Raw genomic sequence first — 22,294 nt, forward strand, 5'->3', positions numbered from 1 at the left:
ACCATTTGAAACTAGAGTAAAACCGAATTGGCACTCACATAAATCTTACATTACGATTTGCGTACCTTCAAAGAGCTTACGCCATTTTACGTGTGGGTTATGGTACATCCTTTATAACTGCTTTCAAGACAGAAATATTTAATCCTAGTCGTATGTAAGAGTTCAGTGAAATCGAAATGGCGCTGAAGTCGGCAGGGTAGATGCATCCAATTCGCATATTGCACTTTTGCGTTGGTAATCCTCCAGTTGATGTATGAGGAGCATAAAACGAGGGAGCAAGTGGTAGAGAACTGTAGTAAAGTAAATAAATAAAGTCGATGTAACATTGCAACCAATGAATCATCGATATCGGAATATATATATATATAGGAATATTCGTATTTTAAATTATACTTTGTAGAACGTTTCATTTTTACTTTCCCACGGCTATCTCCATATATATATATATATATATATATATATATATATATATATATATATATATATATATATATATATGTATATGTATAGATGTAGATATTTGAAATCGTGTTTCATTAAAAAAGATATTATGTGTTATGCAATAGTCAGTGTTATATTTCATACACTGCGCAAAGGCTACGCCATTATTAAAATATTTTAATATTTCTCCGACTACATTTTATTTCGCAGAACTTCACGCGGAAATTAAAACGAGAATATCTCATCCTCCCCGGTGAAATTTAAAGGCTCCGTATATCTGTAAAGACTTTAATTTGACTATTTCAAGGAAGCTGAGACCGTAATAATTACGATTATGGTCAGAACCATTTACACTTGTCTCGTCTAAAATTCTGAAGAGATTTCGCTCGTAGTTACGACCAAGACAGAATATTCGTGAGTGAACTGCGAATATCGTGCGATTATATAAAATCATCATGTATGAAACTCAGATCATATAACACGCAAAATTCATGCTTGAAACGCAATACCAACGGTTTTTTATAAAATATGATAACGCTTTTACATATTCGATCCCACAGCTAAAAATATTTATTCCGTACAGTCACTCTACGCTACAGAGTTTCCACTCTTTTCTATCAACAGCGAAAATCCGAAACAAATTCAACTGCAAAAATCACATCGTTAGAAGTGAGAAAGTTAAAAAAAAAAAATTAAACAAAGCACGCCGCGCATCAATCTCGCTTAAGCGCGGTGCCAGTCGAATGTAAGCGAGTAAAGGCAAACACAGGATGAAAAGTTTGAGACGGTACGCAGGTTTGATCGCAATCGGAGCGTAATTTACACAGCAAAACGAATTAGTTCGGGAAGCCAAGAGTACCGAACGTTTTGGGGACCAATCCGCTTTGCGTTCAGAGATTGCGGGAGTCAATGTTGCGGTCTTGTCTGCCAATCGTAACACCGCGCGATACGCGACGACATATTGAACGCAACCGCAAAGACGCTGTCCGATGTTGAAATCCTAACTGTGTGTACCATTGGCTTCGATACGATTGACATTTCGCTGAGGGTAACACGGTTAAGCGTGTTTAATGAAGTCAAAGCCAATAACTTCGGTCTACCAATGGTCTCTCCTAACTTTGCGCTCTACGATTGCCTTCAGAAAAGTTTCTCATTTCGTTTATGAGAAATATAAATCCTCTAGCATTTCCTGTGAAAAGAATGCAAATATCTTTCGATTAGTTAATTGTATTTCATGAACTATTTCAGTTTGATTAATTTTGAAATACAATTTCTACAGCCCATAAATGAAAATATTATTCTTCTACAAAAATATGCTAACAAATCCATATCTTTCATCCAAAAAAAAAGAGACTTTCCGCCTTAATTTCAATGTAGGAATAAAAATATTCTGCTTTATATTTAACCCTCGTTCATTCGAATGACGAAGATTCTTTTCTACCCTGTTTTTAAGAATTAAGTATAACCCCATGCTATTGTTAACATAAATAAATTTTTATAAATTGTTGCTGTAATTTCATTTACCAGCTTTTATACCTCTTAAATCATAATGGGACCAGCGAAATACCAACAAGTAGAAGATTATTTAAAGAATCAGAAACTGCTGAATCAGGGTTTAATAGACAGATTTCTTTCGTACAGCAATTTCATTCAAATCGAACAATATATCTTTCATAAAATAACTTACTGATCAATACAAAAGAAAACAGTTAATCTGAAAAATAAAATAATTCTCATCGAAAAGAGAAAATAAAAGATAATTGCCAGCAATATTACAGCCGGAGCAAAAGACATTCACATTTTAATACCAAATCTACCGAGTAGTTAAATTAACTTTTTGAAATTTCTTTATAGAAACTACAAGAGTGCATCTATTGAGACTTTAATTGACTTATAATTCAATTTGGATATTGCTAAATCCATTTCTTTAATACATTCTTAAAGAAACATCTGTTATCTTTTTAATAATTGCAAAAAGAAGAAATCAGAATCAATCACGATCACCTAAATGTATTTTATCCTCAATAATCCAAACTGCGGCACGGATATTTTATTGCAACAACATTTTATTAGCAAAAACCGCGATGAACAAAACGTTCAACTTATTTCTGAAGGCTGCCTCATCCATTATGGAATAACCTCTTACGAAATAAAGTGAGCTGACCTTCCCCTCCGACAGATTGATTTTGCCTGTAAGCGAATCTCCAGCTATTATTTGTCACGTAAATCCGAAACGCGATTTATTATTGCAACAGCAGCTCACGTTTTAAAAGGTGGAATTTCGATGATGCTTCGGATGGTCGTTCGGAGGGTCCCGCTAGGCCGAAAAGCCTGTCGGCGCGGTAGACGTGAAGGTTCTTCGGGGACGGAAGGAAACGAGCGGTCGAGAGATGAATCCAAAGTCAAGACCGAAAAGGTACAGGCCTCGAGGGGTACTCCCGGAATATTTGACAACATGTTTCCCCAGACGATCGTCTGCTAGAAAAAGCCTACCAAAATGGCATACGCGCTCACGCGTACACGCAACGGAGCAGCTAGCGGGGTTTGCCAAAAGGATCGTCTCGCAAGCATTACGACGTTATAAATATCAAAGTGGGACAAGCGTCCGCCATTATCAGCGTCATTTATTGTCGCGGTATAAGCGGGATAGAACAGGTACACACTGCGGATAATCCACGCTAAGGCCGAGCGCGATGCAGTTAAATCTCAGATCTTCACTCTACGTCCAGATTTAACACTTAACGCGTTTCGCCGGATCGTTTAAACGGAAAGCTTGCAGACACCGGCGTTTCATATTTTAACGAAAGGCCAACGCTTTGAATCATTAAGACAGCTCCTGCTACGTAAAAAATTGCACGCTCGCATACGCCGTTTATTTCGTTTCCAGGAGTTAATACAACAACCATTAGTTTGACGTATACAATAAAGTATTTTGCACAGGCAAACACATTTCTTTTGAGCGAGTAAGTCTCTTGAAGGTTCATAGTAATACCTTTCTTCTTAACTTTGTAGGAACACATGAGTCTTAATCCTGGATGTATTTTGATAGCAATGCAGTTGTGGAAGTGCAGGAAGAAGGGATAAGTAGGTTATCTTAATTGGCGTTGTTTTTAGGAAGCCATTATTACAACACGTTGTGAATACCTACGTTTTCGAAAGTTTGAAGAATGGCGAAAACATTTGGGTTTTGTCAGGACCCTTCCTGTTGTCCTATTTACAACGGCAGTTAACATGTCACGAGACTTGATACTCCAAGAAAATATTGCTTGTAAGGCTGTTTATCTCGTAACATCCTAACAAAATATATATGCGGTTTGTAGGTCGCATCTGTAGACACTGTAGGTTAAAAAACAGCCCAAATTTTTTATTAAAGCTTTAACCTTATCGTTCCTGAATATGTATTTTCCCCTAAATCAAAGAGAGAGCCAAGAACAGCTGCTTTCAAGTGGAATTGAAGCTTTTCAGTAGAAGACATAAAATAAGCACTACTAATAATAATAATTAGCAGTTAAGCTGTTAGCTTAGTTTTCTAGCTTTCCAATAATTTAAAATGTCCGTGGTACCTATGTGTACAATTCAGAATAAAAGGGTTAATGCACCATCATTAATAATCATAATAATGTTTTCTGGAAAATTTATATGGAATCCGTTTATCCGCCCGAGTCTTCCTAAAGGATATCCCCGGAATAAGGAACCCCGATATTGGAATAAAATAATAAGAAATCGATAGAAAACACTAACCATATATTAACGAATATAATCTGTTACAATCTTGTACGTTCTTTCGACTGACTCGACACTGCTCTGCTCCTCCTCATCCTCGTCGCTCTTTCGATTGTTTTTCTTTAGGCCGTCGCATACATCGCTTCACTCCCTACATTCATTTTAGGTATTTTTAAACATTTTGAACGATAATTAGTAACTTCTTCAGTTTCATTAACTTCTACGCCCTGACTTCAACGTTAAGACATCGTGGCCTAGACATTTCGTTACTATTTATGCTTAGTAATTATCTATTCTTTGTATTTGATATTTTCAAACTACTTATAATTTGTTTGAAAGTATGTATTACTAAATATGTTAAGTACTCAATTTCAAGGAATATTTTTAAATTACATCGTTTTCCGAATACATATTACGTCAAAACTGTAAAGATATCTTGTCATCCGTTCGTAAAAGCTAAGTACGAACCCGGGTTATGTACTTCCAATTTACGTTATCTCGCAGTTATGTCGTCTCTATGTACCGCGGTAGTCAATTGTTTTTAACCAATATTTCTCGCGTGTGTTTAGTTTTAATTGAAAGTTACTGATCTGAAGTTACTTGAGTAAAGAATTTGTCGTGCTATATTTTCTGTGTAAATAATTTCAGATTATATAGTTTATATACAGTTTAAAAACTTATAAAAATATATTTGCTAGAATCGAGAATTAAGATTATTATTTACGTATCTCTAATGGCACCACAACGTCAGGTATCCTGATCCTTAAATTATATTGTGAAAAAAAGAAATACTATAAGTTTAAAAACGAAATTGGCAATAATAAAATTTTTTAATAGCGGAATACAAAATTCTGAGATTAACTAAAAAATGTATTTGCCAAAAACAATTGTGAGAACGTTTCTTAAAGATAAGGAATGTATTTTAATGCCAATAAAAGAAGGTCACCCAATATGTTCCAGTATTATTCGTAAACATCGTGGTCTCTTCGGATCTTCGTAAATGTTTATTAAATATAATCTCTTGTATTATTTTTATACATTTCAAAGAAAATGTATCTCTTAATCTGATAAATACATGTACAGATATGTATGTACGCATACATGCATACATATCTATGCTGTGTAGTTCGACTTACGTCCTTTTTGACTTGCGTCGCTCACTTCGGAACCAATTAGTACGTAAGTCCGGGGCCCTACTGTATGTAATTACATCAATAGTTGAAGAATGTGACTCATCCCTATAACCTCGAACATAGCGAATTATTGTCGATTGTCATCTTATTTTACCGAAGGTTTCGAAAATTGTAAAAATCGTGATGATAATAGATTTATCAGGATAACAAGAGAATCTTTTCAATCTTACATGCCGATTTTTATGAAAATTCTGTGAGATATAGTTCTCAAGAAAATATTTGACACGTATTTTTTCTTATCGGCCAACATCCACTTTGAAGGGGTGAAAACACTCAAAATTTAGAGTTGAAAGTATATTTTTTTTATAACATCTCTGAAACTAAAGGTTTAGGAAAGAAATATTTTTAATATTCGCCTCAAAATATGAACAATTTAGATTTCTTTTCTACACCCCGTAGTTTCGGAGATATTGTAAAATATATACTTTCAATCCTCAACATTAAGGTGTGTTTTCACCCCTTCAAAGTAAATGTTGATCGATAAGAAAAAATACGTGCAAAATATTGAGAACTATGTTTCACATATGTAGGAGAAAGAGAATATTTTATTTGTATAAACAATATTTTTACTAGACGACTTGCAATAGAACAATGAATCTAAATTAAATCGCGCACACAATATATACATTCGGATATATTCATCTCACTCGCATACTTTCTAGAACATTCTTTCGTCAACATGCATTAACTAGAATATTTCAATACCTTGAATAAATATCCAAAACACAGGTAAACGGCGCAACGGCATAATCGCGCCGTTCGTCTATACATCCTTTCTTATACATAAGTTTTATCAAAATCGGCGTGTGCTGGTTGAAAAGGTTCCCTTATAAACTGCAAATGCAGTATATTGCATTGAGGGGGATCAATCATAATAGATATTAGACCCGTTCACCATGCCAATCCAATATCCCGTGGATGCAATAAAGACCGTCGAAATGCCCCGAGAAAGACGAAGCAGTTTAGACCGTGCTCGCTCCTGTAAATACCGCAACACCTAAGGCGAAATTAGTGAACTCGACGGACTATCGTGGCACGGAGTCAACTTGGATATCGACACAGCTAACACTAGCAGCCCACGGTATTATCTCGACGATAACAATGAGGCCTCGCACAGACTGGAATTAATCAGCGCGAGATTCGTTTCCTATAGAGATTCATTGGGAAGCCTTTATGAGTGCACAAGCCACAGTAATATACAATGCAAGGATTGTTAATGAAATTGTCCTCCTTCAGCAACCGGATCCTCATTATCACACAGAAATACAGCGTGCAAACGGCTCCGGAATATCTATAAACGTTAGTACGCAGTTGACTGGCGTGGGTACGTTCTGATTTCTATGGAAGAAACGTTCATCATACTAGAAATTTAAGATGACAATTCAACTCTGGGTGTAAAGGAGTATAGCTTTGATAGTAGACAGCTTGAAATTACGAAACAAAGATCTTACGCGATGAAAATAGACCGACAGTTTGGACGATAAAGATTGACACTTTTAGTGCTATATGCCACATCTGTCAGTCAAGAACTAAAAATTAATATTTACGACAATATATGAAATGAAATCAATGTGAGAGTTCAAAGTTTTCGAGAGTAAACTGCTTCCATTAAAAAAGTTTCTTGACGTTTCGCTAGCATTGCAGCTGGCATCATTAGGGCTTTATGGACTCTATAGGCTGGTACTGGTGATGTGGTATCAACGGTTCATATCTAATGTTTTGCCATGCTGGGCGTTGAGGATCACTAATCGCTAGATTTTAATTGATCAGCCAATCAATTAAAAAATGGGGGGATAGAACTCCAGATAGGACTGAGGTGGTAGTCTTAATGTAGTTGCTGACAACGGATGATATGCATTTATTCAACGATACCTATATCAAAAGACGAAGAAATTAAGAAATATTCATAGAGTGATCGATAACGATGCAAAAATTTAAATGCCTTCCAACCAAAGTAAAAGATCTAAATAAAGTTAAAAATAGCTCTTCATATGGAATACCTAAGTAATTTGTAGACAAAACTCATTTTTAACACAAGAAATGAATATTTCTGGAATTAAAAACGACAAATAAACGAATTTTCCATTTTTTAATGTATATTACGTTAACTTTTGTCTTTTTTTTAATACGTTGGATATATGAATAATCGCGACCACTACATTCTTCATGAACACAATGCATTGAACATATTTTTTCCCATTATTATCATTTTTGTAATTGCCAGCATAAAATAAAAATATAACATAATAATATGTAACATTAACAAAGAATGTGCACCCAATAAGAAACGTGTTTAATTAATATTAAACCCACGCATTCCAATAGAAAAATAATACCTATTATAAGAAGAAAATAAATTTACAGCAAATTGCTTTTGAATAGTGAAAAACAAACATGTTCAATGATAAATCATGAAAAAATAAAATTTGTTGGCCCATCTGTATTAAGAAATTTAACTATTTAACTTGTCTTTCCGAAAATGTAATCTACTATCAAATACAATAATGCTTGACATTCGATGACAAATTCTTAATTCATATGTAACTATTAATATGATTGTTTTTCATTACTAATGAAATATTTCCCATGATAATTGGCACATGAAACTATTTATTTTTTGAAATATCGTGGTGTTCCGTGTTAGGTACTGTCACTCTAATAGCTAAAACCAAAGGTTTTTATCAAAAGGAGTAGAGGGAAACCCTGGAAATCCAAAAATTATTTCATCCAATCTGACTTTTTAAAGACAACTGCGGATTAACGTCACATAAAAATATTAGATCAGATAAAAAGTGTTTCCCAAAATGAAAGAAAGAGAAAGAAGATTTGTAATTTCTTCAGACATGTTATTATAATCAAATGTGTCTGCCATAATGAAAACCAACGAAGGAACAACTTTGTGTCAGGTAAAATATTTGAGAGTTATCTCGTTGCAAATTTACGCCGTCGCTGCCACTAATGTAACCAACGTGCGATAAGGAAGTTCTAAGTACCAAGGTCGAAATAACTTGTTCCACGGTGGGACGTGCTCACTATCTAAAATACGGAGTAAATTAAAATGTACTGCTGCTCCCGGAGTGTTTCTGTCTCGCGCGTCGTCTCCGAAATTTATTGAAAACTCGCCTTCGAGCTTTGGGGTTACTCTTACTTAATTCTTCTTATAAAACAGAATTACTTTCACGCCTTGAAGAAAAATTCTACACGACAATTATAGTTAAAATAAAGTTCAACAATTAAACATAATTCGTATGCAAAATGCATTCATAAATTCCGAAAGTTACCATCCTTTTTTCTAATATTTTGTTTTCTTTTGTACTGACTTTATTTGCGCGTTTTTCATTCGCGTAAAATGAATCCACGTGGAACGGATATCCGCGTAAACGAAGGAACGGAGGTAACAAAAATTCCAGAATAACAAACCGGAATTACTAAGGTTTTCAATTTACTCCGTAATGATGAGTGACAAACACGTATATTCGGGAAGTCGCCATAGTCGCTAATTTACATCAAAGGGGAGTTATCTCTGTCATTTAGAGGACTAAACAACTTTTAACGTGGCCCAAGTGAGAGACAGAGTAGCGAAGAGAGAGAGAGAGAAAGAGAGAGACAGATAGAGAAAGGAAGAGAGAGATGTGCACAAGGGACACGGATCTGAAGTGAAATTAGCCAACTTCCGAGGTGGATGGAGCAACGGAGCTGACAACTAGATATCAGGACTACTATAAGCTGTTTTGTTCCACGCTGCGTTACTGCGGTCGTGTAGGATGCTGTGCTCTGTGTACACCCGGTATACCAACTTCCAAAGTGACTTACCCAAATTTACATTTGCCCAGTCGTAGAGCCGGCAGAAGATCGAAGCGTCCTTATCTGCCCTAGCTTTCTGTCAAACGGAATACGATATCTCGGACAATTCCTGTCAACTGACGCGCAGTTGCATCCAGAGCAAACTTCCATAGGTGTCCACTATTACGCTTTTTCCGCGTGGTCGACCACGGTGTTCGCTGGCAATTCCATCGATTTTGTAATGGAAACGTTCCGGTTTGTTGGATCGTCGAAACTAATTCTATTAACGTAGCAGTCAAGAGGTAGACGTTAATCTTTCATAAAAGTGAAACGTTTTGCTACCGAGATGAACGTAAAGGCGATAAAGTTTGAAGATTCGAGTTTCAATCTGCACGTAAAGTCACACCATGGATTTTTATGCGTTTGTAGTTTAGCTCAGTCGTGATTCTTAACTATAAAAATTGAGTTTTGCGTGGAACCATAAAAGTATGGGAAGATGTGTTAATAAATCCTAAGTTATTGAATAACTGTAACTTAGGAAAAAATAATAAAACATCATCATTATTATTATCATTATCGTTGTCATTGTCGTTCTTATTGTTTTTGTTGTTATTGTTGTTATTGTTATTATTACTATGCATATTATTGTTATATATGTACATTTAAGGAACTTGTAGACTTGGAAGACGTGTTTTCAAACTGAGCAATGTCTAAATAAATACGTAGAACTATCAGTATATTTATAATTTATTATAATATAATTACTATATCAGAAAAATTCAAAATTATCTTTTACGTTCTTCTTCTCGTAATCTCGAACTATTGCTTTGAATTCTAAAACATAGCTTCTATTCGAGCGAGACATTGATTCCTGGCCACCTTATCTCGATCAATTTGAAGATTGGCGGCCATTAGAATTGGAAATGAAATTTGGTGGACTTACAAATGGAGACTACCGGCCGCTAACACGTTACGCTATTCAACCAAGAGAAATGTATTGTGTGCCGACGGGGACAATCGATTCTATGAGAATCGATTTATGTCTACGTTCCCTGGTGTACCTGTAGGCGCTAGAAGATTCGGTACAGTTTGCATAAAAACAGCATTTCCATTGACCGGTTGAAATCGTTGAAAATAAATGCTACAGAGAGCCATTGAACTAACCGGAAGAAGATTTCTTCTGAATGCTACCTAATTCATGAAAGTATTAATACGATGAAAGAAGATTGATCCTTAGAATTCGCCAGTGGAGCTTCAAAGATTCATGAAAGACATTTCCAGTTTTTATTCATCAGTTCAATGCGTGGGAAAAATTGTTAACTTCTTACAAAGACGGCAAGGTCTTTCTGTCTTAATGATTTGAAGATTTTCTTCATTTCCCGAGTAAAACATTTTTGTTTATGAGACTCATTAATCCTCGTCTGTCCCCAATGTTTGCAGCTTAATCAGTTCTCCTTGTGTCAAATTGATATAATGGTAAAATACTTAATAAAGAATAAACCCTTGATGTTATTCTGAATTATTTTACAGAAATACAGATGAAAAAATACATTCAAATGTGCTTAAATAATAAAATTTCAAGTAACCTTGAAAACCAATAATGTGATGAAAAAAGAATTTCGGAAGACGTCTCCTGCTCTCTCTTTGTTTCTTTCTTTTTCTCTTCGTATGTCGAGTTGATGGATCAGACACCAATAAGGGTCGAGTAAAACAGGAACTCCGGATCTTAAAACTGAAATGCTCCGCCCCTGGGATGCACTGAAGTTTAATCAGAATAAAACGCATGGCGGAGAGTCGTCAAGTTCCAGTATTTCGCCGTGATTTATCTTCAGGGCAATAAAAAGCTTCGCTGCACCCCCGTCTGGGCCGAGTATATGATGCATAGTGTTAATAACGTCTGTCCTCTCCTTCGTACTTGCGTGTGCAACACTCCCAACTCTGTCTCAGTTTTTCCCTGTTCCGTGTTTCAATACTGTTCCCCATCTTTCTCCTCCCTTGTGTTACCTTACGCCGTTTCTCCAACCCTTTGCATCAGAGGTTCCCAAAACAGACAGCGCGAGAATTTGTTTGCGCAGAATCTCGCTTTCTTTACGTAGGTGCAATTTACAGATCGAAATAAGTGTCCGAGTAAGAAAACTTTGACTAAACAAAAGAGTTTGAAATGCGTCGAACATCTGAACGTGAGTCTTGTTAAAAGATAATACGGAGAAAGATGATTAAACACGAACACATGAATTGAAAGTATTAAGAAAACTTGCCTAATACGTCTGATCAGTGCTCACCAATTTTACTTTATATAAACAAGTACGTCAGTTTTCTCGAATATACAATTTTATAGAATAAATTTTATTCTACGATTTTTATTTAATTTTTCACGTAGAATATTCTCCTTTCGACTTCTAACATTGAGCAACGAAAAATCCTGTATACTTTATTAATTACAATTACAAAGTATTGTCTTTTAAACAATAAAAAAATTAGAAAACTGCATCTATTTATTTTATGATTATTTTTCATTTTTATTATTCATATTACTCATTACTTTGTTATTAATATTATTATTTTATTTTATCTTCGCCTTATTTCCGTTTCTCTTCTTTCATCCTATCGAGTGCATCGAGTTCCATCTATACTATGGACACCTATTTTGAAAAATAACATGCTTAGATTCAACGACTATTCTTGATATTTGGCTGAGGCAACAAAGTCGGGTGTACTTGAATAATGTTTTCCAAGTTTGGAAGAGGTTTTAGAGCGTCTCGTTTATATCCATTAACTACATACACTCCGCTCAAATAGACAATGTCAATGCGACTATCACTTATTAATATGATGTACGAGCGATAACAATAGCAAAGGCGTTGAAACGGGCACAATGCAGTAAACGTAGGATTAAGAGCAGCCTATAGGTCATGACGTTTCATATGCACGGAGATATATTGCACGAGAAACAGTGTGCATCTACACGAGCTGAATACAATATTCTGTTGAGATGTAACATCAACCATATCTTCCTCCGGTCCACAACAGCTTCCATTAGTAAAGTTCATAATTCTAAACAACAACTTCCCTTATTGCCATCCTTTCATACTGAGTCTAAGCTTGCTTTGTTGACGTTTTTTAACAAATTTTATATTCAACGACATAAGCAGTAACACGAAAAAATAAAAAATGATCGCAAAGTAATTGAATAATAAATTTTACATGTATAGTTCGTAAATTTACAAATTTGCAAATTCCATAAAAATATTAGTTTCATATTCCGATGATAAAAAATGTAACAGACCCTTTTTTCTAATTGGAGTGTGAAATGTTTAATAAATTGCAAACAGATCATAAAGATCCACCAGTGGGGCTTACGGTTATTTGTAATAAGAGAAATGAATTGCCAATAGAAACAAAACCTCAATGGTAACGCGACGTTGCCTTTGCATCTGTTACGGATGCGGAGTGAATTATGTTACAGCCTACAGCCGTAACGTTGTATTGTCTCGAATACATAGTGTACTTGAATCGTCCCGCCCGAAGAGGTTATCACAAGGGGTAAACGTACAACTCGACACATTCCTTGATTAACTTGATGCTATTATACTGTATCCTTCACTTAAAATTTGCAATTTACATAAGTAAATCAAGGAGGATGAGGATTTCTCAATGTCTTTATTTTGGAAGAAATGGAAACAGCAGTTCGCACTTCAATTACTTTTGAGTAGTAGCGAATTCAGGGAAATCAACGAAAACATAATAGATGTCATTTTTATCATTAATTATATAAACATTTTGTCAAATAAAATACATATTACATTACAGTTTGAACAATATCTCGCACCCGTTACAATTCAAATTTTATGAAAACAAACGCCCAATTGAATCATGGCGCCATCTAACGACAAGAATATTATACCGATTGAAAAATTTCATTGATTAATTCTCGTCTAATTGTCAGAAATATTGTATTATATATATTGATATAGCGAATTCCTTCATTACCAATGATATTAAATTCCTTGTTTATCGATAGTTGTATTTTATTGATTTTTCCAGATTACATACATATAAATATATATAAGCCTATATCCAGTCACAGACGAGGTATATGGAAAACATTGCAGCTTACGGGACTTCGTGTCACATATTCTGAATTATCGACTGTGTAAAAGATCAGAGATTTGGCTCTGTCCTTTATGCCTACAGAACGGTGATTAGGAAAACTACATCGAGCAAAATGATCGAAGTTGACCAAGTAGAAAATATGGTAAACCAACATACAGACATCATAAACTTAAGATATATACAAACTGTGCATACAATGTATTTTTCTGTCTACTGTTCTGAAATACTGATATCGTCAAAAATACCCCAAAGCACTAGCGAACACTACCTGAATCGAACGATTAACTACTGAACTTTATAAGACTAAGAAGAACTATATAATTACTACATTTTACTGTAGAAAATTCTTTTACAGCCATATAATTAATGTATTAAATGCAATAAGATGTATATACAGTTGTTGTTATTTATCAATTCAATTTAAACAAATTTGTATTAGTGGAACATCTTTAAGTTCCATTTATTATATATCCTCATAGTACATAAATTATTTAGTATTCATATTGTATTGTACTTTAAAATTGTGAATTATGTTTAATATTTCGATAAATGTCTATTAAAATTACGAATATACAGAAAAATATAATATTGAGACAAAAAAGGTCACATTTTTTTATTTATTTATTTATTCGTGTTTGTTTGCACAGACTTAAGCAAAATCATTATATCCAAATTTAAAAGAATACCTAAAAGTGGGTTATACATTTTTAGTCCTGAATGCTTAATAATTTTTTTAGAAATATTACAGTTTAAATAAAAATGTATATTGTACTTCTATTTTATTTGTCAAGATTTTAATTATTAATAGAAAAACTATTGATATATAATTTATCGAAGAATATTTTACAACTGTATAATTAATCAAAATAATTTCTTATATAAATTTTATAACTGTATAGTAGTTTTGATGCTTTCACGGCCTGGAGTATTACATACAAACTCCTAGAACAAATTCCTAGTGGACACAACTCTCACCCGAAAGCCAGAAATGAATTTATAACTGTAATTTATATAGTAAATATATTTATTAAAATATTTACCTTTGTAAATTAACCCCTTGCCTTACAATATCGTGTCAGACTCGTGAGGAAGATTTCTAACATGGTTTAATAAATATAAATGTCATACAGTTCTTTTGAGTTCAAATGAAACATTTTTTTTGTTAGCAATTTGTATGGTTTAGAGTAAATCTAGACATAGAAAAAGTATAAAGCTCTTTGCTTTATTAGTGCATTATTAACGATAGACAGTTTTAACAAATACAACTACGAAATTAAATTTTAGGGCAAGAAGTTAATAAGAACTGCATTATCATAAAGATCGATTGAATAAATACTACTTACATCATCTAAATGTACATGCCTTATACCGTTGTTACCACTAAATCTAATGACACAATCATAGCAAAAATGAAGTATACAACTAATCCAATTCCTGCTAACAAGTCTAAAATCCTGTACTATCGGTAACGTCGAATATTACACAAAAATGGTACAGGGGTCTTGAGACCCTCGAAGGCCTCTACAAAAATTCCCATAAGCTGCAACATCTGTATTTACGTATCTTAAGTCTGTGATTCAATATTTTTCTTATTCTAATTCCTATCATTTATAGCTCTGCCATGCAAACCCAGTGTAAGTCGATATGACAAAGCGTGAAATGAAAGAGGTAAGAACGTCCTGTGATTCCCGAGAGCGTATGACAAAATTGTACATTGCATGTCAGGTCTATCCTATACCTCGTCTGTAATATCACTGAAACCAATAGTTTCCTTTTACGTAGTTGGTAGACTTGCGAAGCTAATAACATATATTGCTCAGTTCACTCAGTCTTTACTATAAAAATTCGGCCTGCCAAAACGTGCTAATAGGTATCAAGATGCAGGTTCCACCAATTTTTATGGAATTACCCCTAGAAGATCAGGTATAAAATATTTATATTATATTAAATATTTCAGTATCATCAATATCACTTATAAAATATTAACATTCCTCACAAGATTATTTATCACAGCATCCATCTGTTTTTTAGGTTATAATTAATTATCTAATAATTTCCATTTTAGTATCTTCTTTACGTTACTATAGCTTTATAATTACTTACTTATCTCTAGGCGCAAGAGCTACGGGTGTATTTCAAAAGCTTAGGTGCTGAAATCAGTGAAGAAAAATCTCCCAAAGGTATTGAAGATGATTTACACAAAATTATTGGTGTATGCGAAGCTTGCTTTAAGGAGGGAAACGAAACTGAAATAGAAACTGTTTTGAATGACATTGTATCTATTATGATAGTAATTCCTACAGAACGAGCAGAAAATTTAATATTAGCATTTTGTGAAAAATTAACGAAAGCACCTGGTCATAAACTTGGTTTAGTATGTTTAAAAGCGTAAGTTAATGCAAGTAGTATGAATAACAGATATATTTTCTCCTTACTATAAATATGTATAAATTTTCTTTTACAGATTATGGCTATTATTTCAATCTCTTCCTGATGAATCTCCAATGAGGTATCATGTTTATTATCATATAGTTCAAATTGCTCGTAATGTTGATCAAGTAAAAGCAGTATATGGTGGAATTCAGCAGTTAAAGCAACAATTTGCATCTTTTCCACCATCTAATGAGCAAATGCAAAAATTACTTAGATTATTACATGAAGTACTTTTAAGGTGCAAACAGGGGTAAGTCGGTTTTAGTTGAAAATAAATTGTAATATAATTAATATATTAAATTATAAAAAATTTTCAGAGAACAGGCTGCTGCAGTTATGGTAGAACTTTTAGGCACCTATACAGCAGAAAATGCATCTGCAGCTAGAGAAGATGCACAACGTTGTATTTTAGCTGCATTAGCTGATCCCAATTCATTTTTACTTGATCCACTATTAGCATTGAAACCTGTAAAATTTTTAGAAGGAGAACTCATTCATGACTTACTTCTTGTATTTGTGAAAGATAAATTACCTGGATATTTACATTTTTATCAACACCACAAGGACTTTGTAGAGCATCATCTTGGTACGTACTTAATTTATTAAACACATTATGTTTTAAACAAATTGAAGTATAACTAAAATATGACACATTTGTTTTTCAGGATTAAATCATGAACAAAATATGAAGAAAATGAGATTATTAACATTTATGCAACTGGCAGAAACAAATCCTGAAATGTCTTTTGATACAATTCAAGAGGAATTACAAATTAATGAAGACGAAGTAGAAAGTTTCATTATTGATGGTGAGTCAATAGTACCCAGCTATTCAAAATCAAATAATCATACTAATACTTATATTATAAGTGTCATTTAATTATCCTGCATAAATAAATTTAATCTTCTAATTTAATTATAAAAATGAAGATACACATGCAGGATAAATAAAAAGAATCAGTACTGACTTAGTAAAAATTCATTTTTACTAAGTTATCGAGTCATTCGACATTTAGAATATAAATTACATGTAGGATATCTTCCTTTTTCTTTTAAATCCGATTATGCGGTAAAATCAAATATAAATGTTTCAGTATTGAAAACGAAACTTGTTAGAGCGCGTATGGATCAAGCCGGTCGTAAAGTACTTATTTCAAGTACTATGCATAGAACATTTGGTCGACCACAATGGATGCAGTTGCGAGATTTACTTGCAGCCTGGAAATCAAATTTAACTGCTGTGCAAGAGGGTATGAAAACTGTAGCTGGTGCACAAATGGAACTTGCTACAAAAAATAAACCTGTAATAAACCATTGATACCTTCACATCTTTCACTGTATATGAAATTTATGAATAACATATACACATATTAATTGGAAACTAAAATTAATTTTTCTAATTAATTCAGAATTTTAATTGAATAAATAAATATATCGTGTAACTACAGTATTATGTTTGTAATTAAATTAATCACATAATTAAGTAAATTATAATAAATGATTATTTACAGAATTTGTAATACTATTATATAACATTCTAAAAACTAGTTACAAACTGTTAATATTATTCTGCACTGATTTCCTGGAAATGATTAAATATTTCAACTTGATAAGGGTGCAGTATGTCAATCTCCATAAAGCATTTTATAATTAATAACAATTTTAAAAGTGGGTAGAAGATTTTTTGTGTCAAACAAGTTTTTGTACATGTTTATTTGTAAAATAAAAGGTACTATGAAACTATGTCAATTCTAGAGTATAAATGGTCCTTGAAATAAACACTAGTAATATGATTATGATTTTTTATTTTCTTCTTTTCATATAGCAACATTTTATTCTCATTAATCATTTTTCGTGACATAAAGCTTTATCATAGAAGCATTTCTTAGATTTTACAATTTGATGAGTAGAACGTTGATATACAATTTTATAATTGTGCATTACACGATTAGAAAAGCCACATGTTTTTTTGTACTAATTCGCTTCATTGTTTGTTTCTAATCTGTAATTTGTTGCTTATCACATGATACTGTTGATTCGTACAAAAATTACAAACTCTAAAAAACTAATGATATAAATCTATAAAAAAGTAACACAGCGTGTGGCTTGATGCAAATTCAAAATGTATAATTAAAGTAACTATCTATACTGTAATGTTCATTAGTATTTCATATTTTTTTACAGAAACGTACGTAAATATCTTATTCATTATTGTGTTTTACATACATTTCTGTAGTTTCGCCTCATATATTCATATACAAAAATAATATATAGATGAAAATATTTCTTGTAAACATAACATATACTCCTTGCAATATAATTTTAATTTCACTCGTGATTGAACTAAATATTGTGAATTAGTCGAAAATTAGATATAAAATATATTTACCAATCAACACTGAAATTACTAATTTTCAAAATTTGTAAGGTACTATAGTTGAAAGTAATATAAAGTGAATCATTTTCGTATGCGTAACATAACATTGAAAATCGAAATCTTTGATTAGACTGTGCATTCACGCAATCAAATTAAACATAATTTAATGTAAATAATAATAATAATAATAAAAGCATACTACTCTATACAAAAAAATGTGTAATTCCTTTATTTGATAAAAAAAAAATTAATAGTTTAGAAGAGAAAATACATATAAAAAACGATGTAATGTGTTGAAATATTATGTATAACATGAGTGCAGTCTATAACAGTAATTTGTTATTAAGATTATTGGCGTAACTTATGATGAATTTTTCTACATCTAGTGATAATAGTACATTGTAAAAATAACAACTATAGTAAAATTATCGTTTTGATAGCTTAGTTTCTAAATTGATACATAAGAAATGTTTTTTTGTTTCACTTTGTTTCTAGTACGATTTTATTTCAGATATGGCATCATTAAATCTCACGTTGCACTAATTTTTGAAATTTAAATAATTCGTTACATCATACAATATATGGTCTGTAATAAATGTGTAGCACATTTATAATATAGCGTCACGTATACGTAGGTATAAAAATTTTCTCATTTTATAAAGAAACTCAACAGTCTAATAAAGCCAAGATTTGAATTAATTTTCACCTTACAATGTATACAAAATATGCGAAATATCAATACTTCTATAAACTTCTATGTTTATTCTGTCTTTGCATACATCAATCTCTTGTAGAATTCACTGAAAGACAAATTACGAATAATAGGTACTTTATATGTATATTATTTTCTTAATATAAATTCATTATGTTTCTTTGAAATTGTTTTAAAGTCAGATTTGAGTAGAGAAACGAGGACGTGGCAAATCTCCAAATACTGTATCACCATGAACGCTCTTAGCTAGAGCTTTAATCGAAGCTCTAATATTATGCGGATCATGTGGATCTCTTGATAACTGGAAGTATTATTTCACTTGATTTAGTAAAAACTACTATTACAAAATACATATGTATATACATTTAATTATAATAAAATTATATGTCAATAAACACTAGGAGTACAGACTTCAAGCTCATAAAAGTCAACTATACCTGATACTCAACATACCTGATCATCATCTTCATCTTGAACTGTTCTACGCACAAATGAAGGAAAAGATGGAACACTAACTGGTAATGATTTAGCCAATGTAGGATGTCCACTTCTTTGCCCCCTAGGCATATGAATACCTTCGTCTTGACCTGAATCTAAATATACCAATAACATTAATTATGTCTGATATGGTCACATTGATATTTATAAGTATAATTATATAGAGGAATCATCTGTCTAACCATCTGTATCAGATTCTTCTTCTGAAGATTGAACATGATCAGTAGTATTAGTATCTTCCATTCCTTCCAGAGGAAATAAAGCTTCTGCATCAAAACTAGTTGGTTCATCAGTGTAACTGTTTCCGAATAGTATATATACTCCATTATTTTTATCTATTGTACTATTCTATAAAATAATAATTAAATTTTTTATAAAATATACTTTGAATTATAAATCTTCTAAACTATATGAAATACTTACAACAACAGGATTAGGGGAATATTTAGCACCTTCATGCTTAACATTAGGACCAATAACAATTTTTGTTTCACTTGATATTACTTTTGACGGTGTATTCACCATGTTATTTGTAGAGGTAGATAAGCTGATCGTAAAACTGTCTGGAGTTGTAGGAGGTGTTTCTATATTATTTGTTAATCTATTTGTTTCCTCTCCTTTAGAAATTAACCTGAAATATATCAATTTCAAAATGTAAGTTAAGGAAACACGATACTGTATTATATAATTTTTTGATTTATATGTAGAACCTTGTTAATATTCTGTGTTCATTATGAGCTCGTTCACGAAATTGTTCTAATAATTGATACTGCTCTGCTGTGAAAGCACGAATTTTATCTTCTATTTCTGCAGACCTCCGTTGGACTGCTTCTTCAAGCTGCTGTTGGAGACCACCCAAAGCTACTTGAACGTTATTAGGTAACTGCGATACTGGATAAATAAAATAAAATATATATCAAACATTTATATAGTTAACAAACTTTTAAATACAATTTCAGTTTTTAGTCTTTTAAATTATTTCTTCAAATTGACGAAATTAATTAATGTACGTTAATCAATTTACCAGAAAATTTAGTAGGTTGTTGAGGGTAATCAAGTTCTTCCAAAGTATTGTGAGCAATTACTATTCTAAATATTGGACTATAATCAGGATTAGATTTTAATTTGTTTATTTCTTCAGGAGAATTCTGCAATAAAAAGCATAATAGAAAATAAATAAAACAACATTAGTCTGGGTAACAAGTTCACATTCAACTTTTATATTTGATATAACTTCTGAGTTGCAATTAAAGCAATAATAATTAAATTTAACACATTATATATTAAATTGTTCAGCTGTGTATTACATAAAATACTGACTATATGCGCTATATTAATTTATTGTTTTCTTTTTAAATAACAGTCTTAACACAAATTAATGTATATACCCTTTCTCTATAAAAAGGTATATGTACTCACAACAATGTCATTATTAATAAGAACTAAAGCTGCACCGTAGTCTCTGTGCACAGCATGTGTATACATTGAACAATTATAACACCGGTGAATAACCCATGATCCCACATTTCTTATCTCCACTAAACCCGGCTGTTCTTTAGTGATACCTTCGAGTTCTGATATTGTAGCTAGATTCTGGTCAGAACAAATAAAACAAATTTTTAATAAAGAAATTTTCCTTATCAATAAATAAATATCGCTTATCTTATCTTCATAGTATAATTTCATTAATTATATCTTATAGTATTTGAAAAATAAATAGTTCCAATTTTTAATACAACAACATTTCAGTCATACCAAAAATGTTCCTTAATTATTATTATTTCAATTATAAGTTTATAGTAAACCATCAGCTATTATAAACATAAAAAGAAATTATTATAAAAAAAAAAGAAAATCTTACCTGACGAAAGAATCCGTCGGTTTGTTCTTGAGGTGTCAGTTCAATATCATCGATGTTGACCTTTTGCAGTTCAGTGCCCCTGGATTTTATGGACACGTTCAAACATTTGCATACAATATGCATCTTACACAATCAGTGCACAACGTTTTCTAAAAGAAACTTGAAAAATCGACGCACCGTCTTACGGTGCCGGGACTCATACACTCTGTATACGCACAGTTCACTTGATTTCTCGTTGGATGTATTTATATGATACGCAGCTAAAATCTTTTAGTCGTTCTCAAGATATTTTTGATTTTTCCAATAAAGTCAACCGAAGAAATGGTTTATAAGTTAAATTGGAACGAAACAACAGAAAGTATAAAACAATGGTTTGACTTAAGGAGTAGATTGCCGTGCACTATGCGTTTCGCGGTATTGTTTAATTTCGAATAATATACTGTATTTGTTCAGCAAATATAGGAGACACTTTTAAGGAAAAACATTTACTTTCGAAAAGGAAAACAGTCACACTTCGTATTCGAATTTACTGACGATCAATCCCGGCTGGCATCCGTTTCGTTCCGTGGATTAATTTGTACGCTATTAACAGATACGTAAATATGCTCGAACGTTAAGTAAACGAATTACCGAACCTCTGTAGTTTAGTCGATTATGTTTGCGTCCGACTGTTCGTTTTTACTCTCTACGGAGACAGTTTTAAATATCAATATTTGGGTGTTTCGCATGAATTGGTCTGAATGAATTCTCACATTCAGATTATATGGTAAATTCCTACATTTCTTGGTTACGGAACACGGTATTTACAAGTATTTCGGAAAATCTACAAAGCCTCTACTAAAAATAAACACTGATTTATAGGTGCGTGCAGATGCGTACGTGATCACCCCAGACAAAAACATACTTGCTAGTCAATTGACTGACTTTACCATATGACATAGGTTTCTTGCCGTGTTGAGCGTGATTTGTACACATACAAGCAGCATACACAATCATAAGTTTACTCGAAATTACATGTATTAAATTTGATTACTGTTTAATACATTTCATAATTTCTGTGATATTTTAGAATGATAACGTGTTTAATAAATTTGAAAATATATTGAACAAATAGTAATGCCAAGTTTGAATAATATGTCGTTTGACCGGGTTATGAATTT

At 32.4% G+C, this 22,294-nt stretch overlaps 2 protein-coding genes across 2 annotated transcripts; one reads left to right on the top strand and one right to left on the bottom strand.

Annotated features, from left to right (window-relative positions):
- Nucleotides 1-14,868: 14,868 nt before the first annotated feature.
- On the top strand, nucleotides 14,869-17,479 carry eIF3m (eukaryotic translation initiation factor 3 subunit M). Its single transcript, XM_031980676.2, has 6 exons — nucleotides 14,869-15,176; nucleotides 15,367-15,641; nucleotides 15,718-15,936; nucleotides 16,004-16,272; nucleotides 16,352-16,495; nucleotides 16,781-17,479. Exons 1-6 carry the CDS (start codon nucleotides 15,132-15,134, stop codon nucleotides 17,002-17,004), a joined length of 1,176 nt encoding a protein of 391 aa, XP_031836536.1. The 5' UTR covers nucleotides 14,869-15,131; the 3' UTR covers nucleotides 17,005-17,479.
- On the bottom strand, nucleotides 17,475-22,055 carry PRAS40 (Proline-rich Akt substrate 40 kDa). The gene is made up of 8 exons (XM_031980675.2): nucleotides 21,135-22,055; nucleotides 20,693-20,866; nucleotides 20,298-20,421; nucleotides 19,984-20,164; nucleotides 19,697-19,904; nucleotides 19,456-19,621; nucleotides 19,229-19,368; nucleotides 17,475-19,076 (listed from the first exon to the last, which is right to left on the bottom strand). Exons 1-8 carry the CDS (start codon nucleotides 21,255-21,257, stop codon nucleotides 18,954-18,956), a joined length of 1,239 nt encoding a protein of 412 aa, XP_031836535.1. The 5' UTR covers nucleotides 21,258-22,055; the 3' UTR covers nucleotides 17,475-18,953.
- Nucleotides 22,056-22,294: the final 239 nt, after the last annotated feature.

Source organism: Nomia melanderi, chromosome 10 (genome assembly GCF_051020985.1).
Source record: "Nomia melanderi isolate GNS246 chromosome 10, iyNomMela1, whole genome shotgun sequence".
Classification (NCBI taxonomy): domain Eukaryota; kingdom Metazoa; phylum Arthropoda; class Insecta; order Hymenoptera; family Halictidae; genus Nomia; species Nomia melanderi.

Bases quoted from the DNA above. Each gene is read 5' to 3' on its own strand.
- eIF3m (XM_031980676.2), top strand. From the start codon at position 15,132: ATGCAGGTTCCACCAATTTTTATGGAATTACCCCTAGAAGATCAG. The intron at 15,177-15,366 runs GTATAAAATATT...ACTTATCTCTAG, and splicing joins AATTACCCCTAGAAGATCAG to GCGCAAGAGCTACGGGTGTA. The intron at 15,937-16,003 runs GTAAGTCGGTTT...AAAAATTTTCAG, and splicing joins CTTTTAAGGTGCAAACAGGG to AGAACAGGCTGCTGCAGTTA.
- PRAS40 (XM_031980675.2), bottom strand. From the start codon at position 21,257: ATGCATATTGTATGCAAATGTTTGAACGTGTCCATAAAATCCAGGGGC. The intron at 20,867-21,134 runs GTAAGATTTTCT...TGTTCTGACCAG, and splicing joins CCGACGGATTCTTTCGTCAG to AATCTAGCTACAATATCAGA. The intron at 19,622-19,696 runs GTAAGTATTTCA...ATTATTTTATAG, and splicing joins ATTCCCCTAATCCTGTTGTT to AATAGTACAATAGATAAAAA.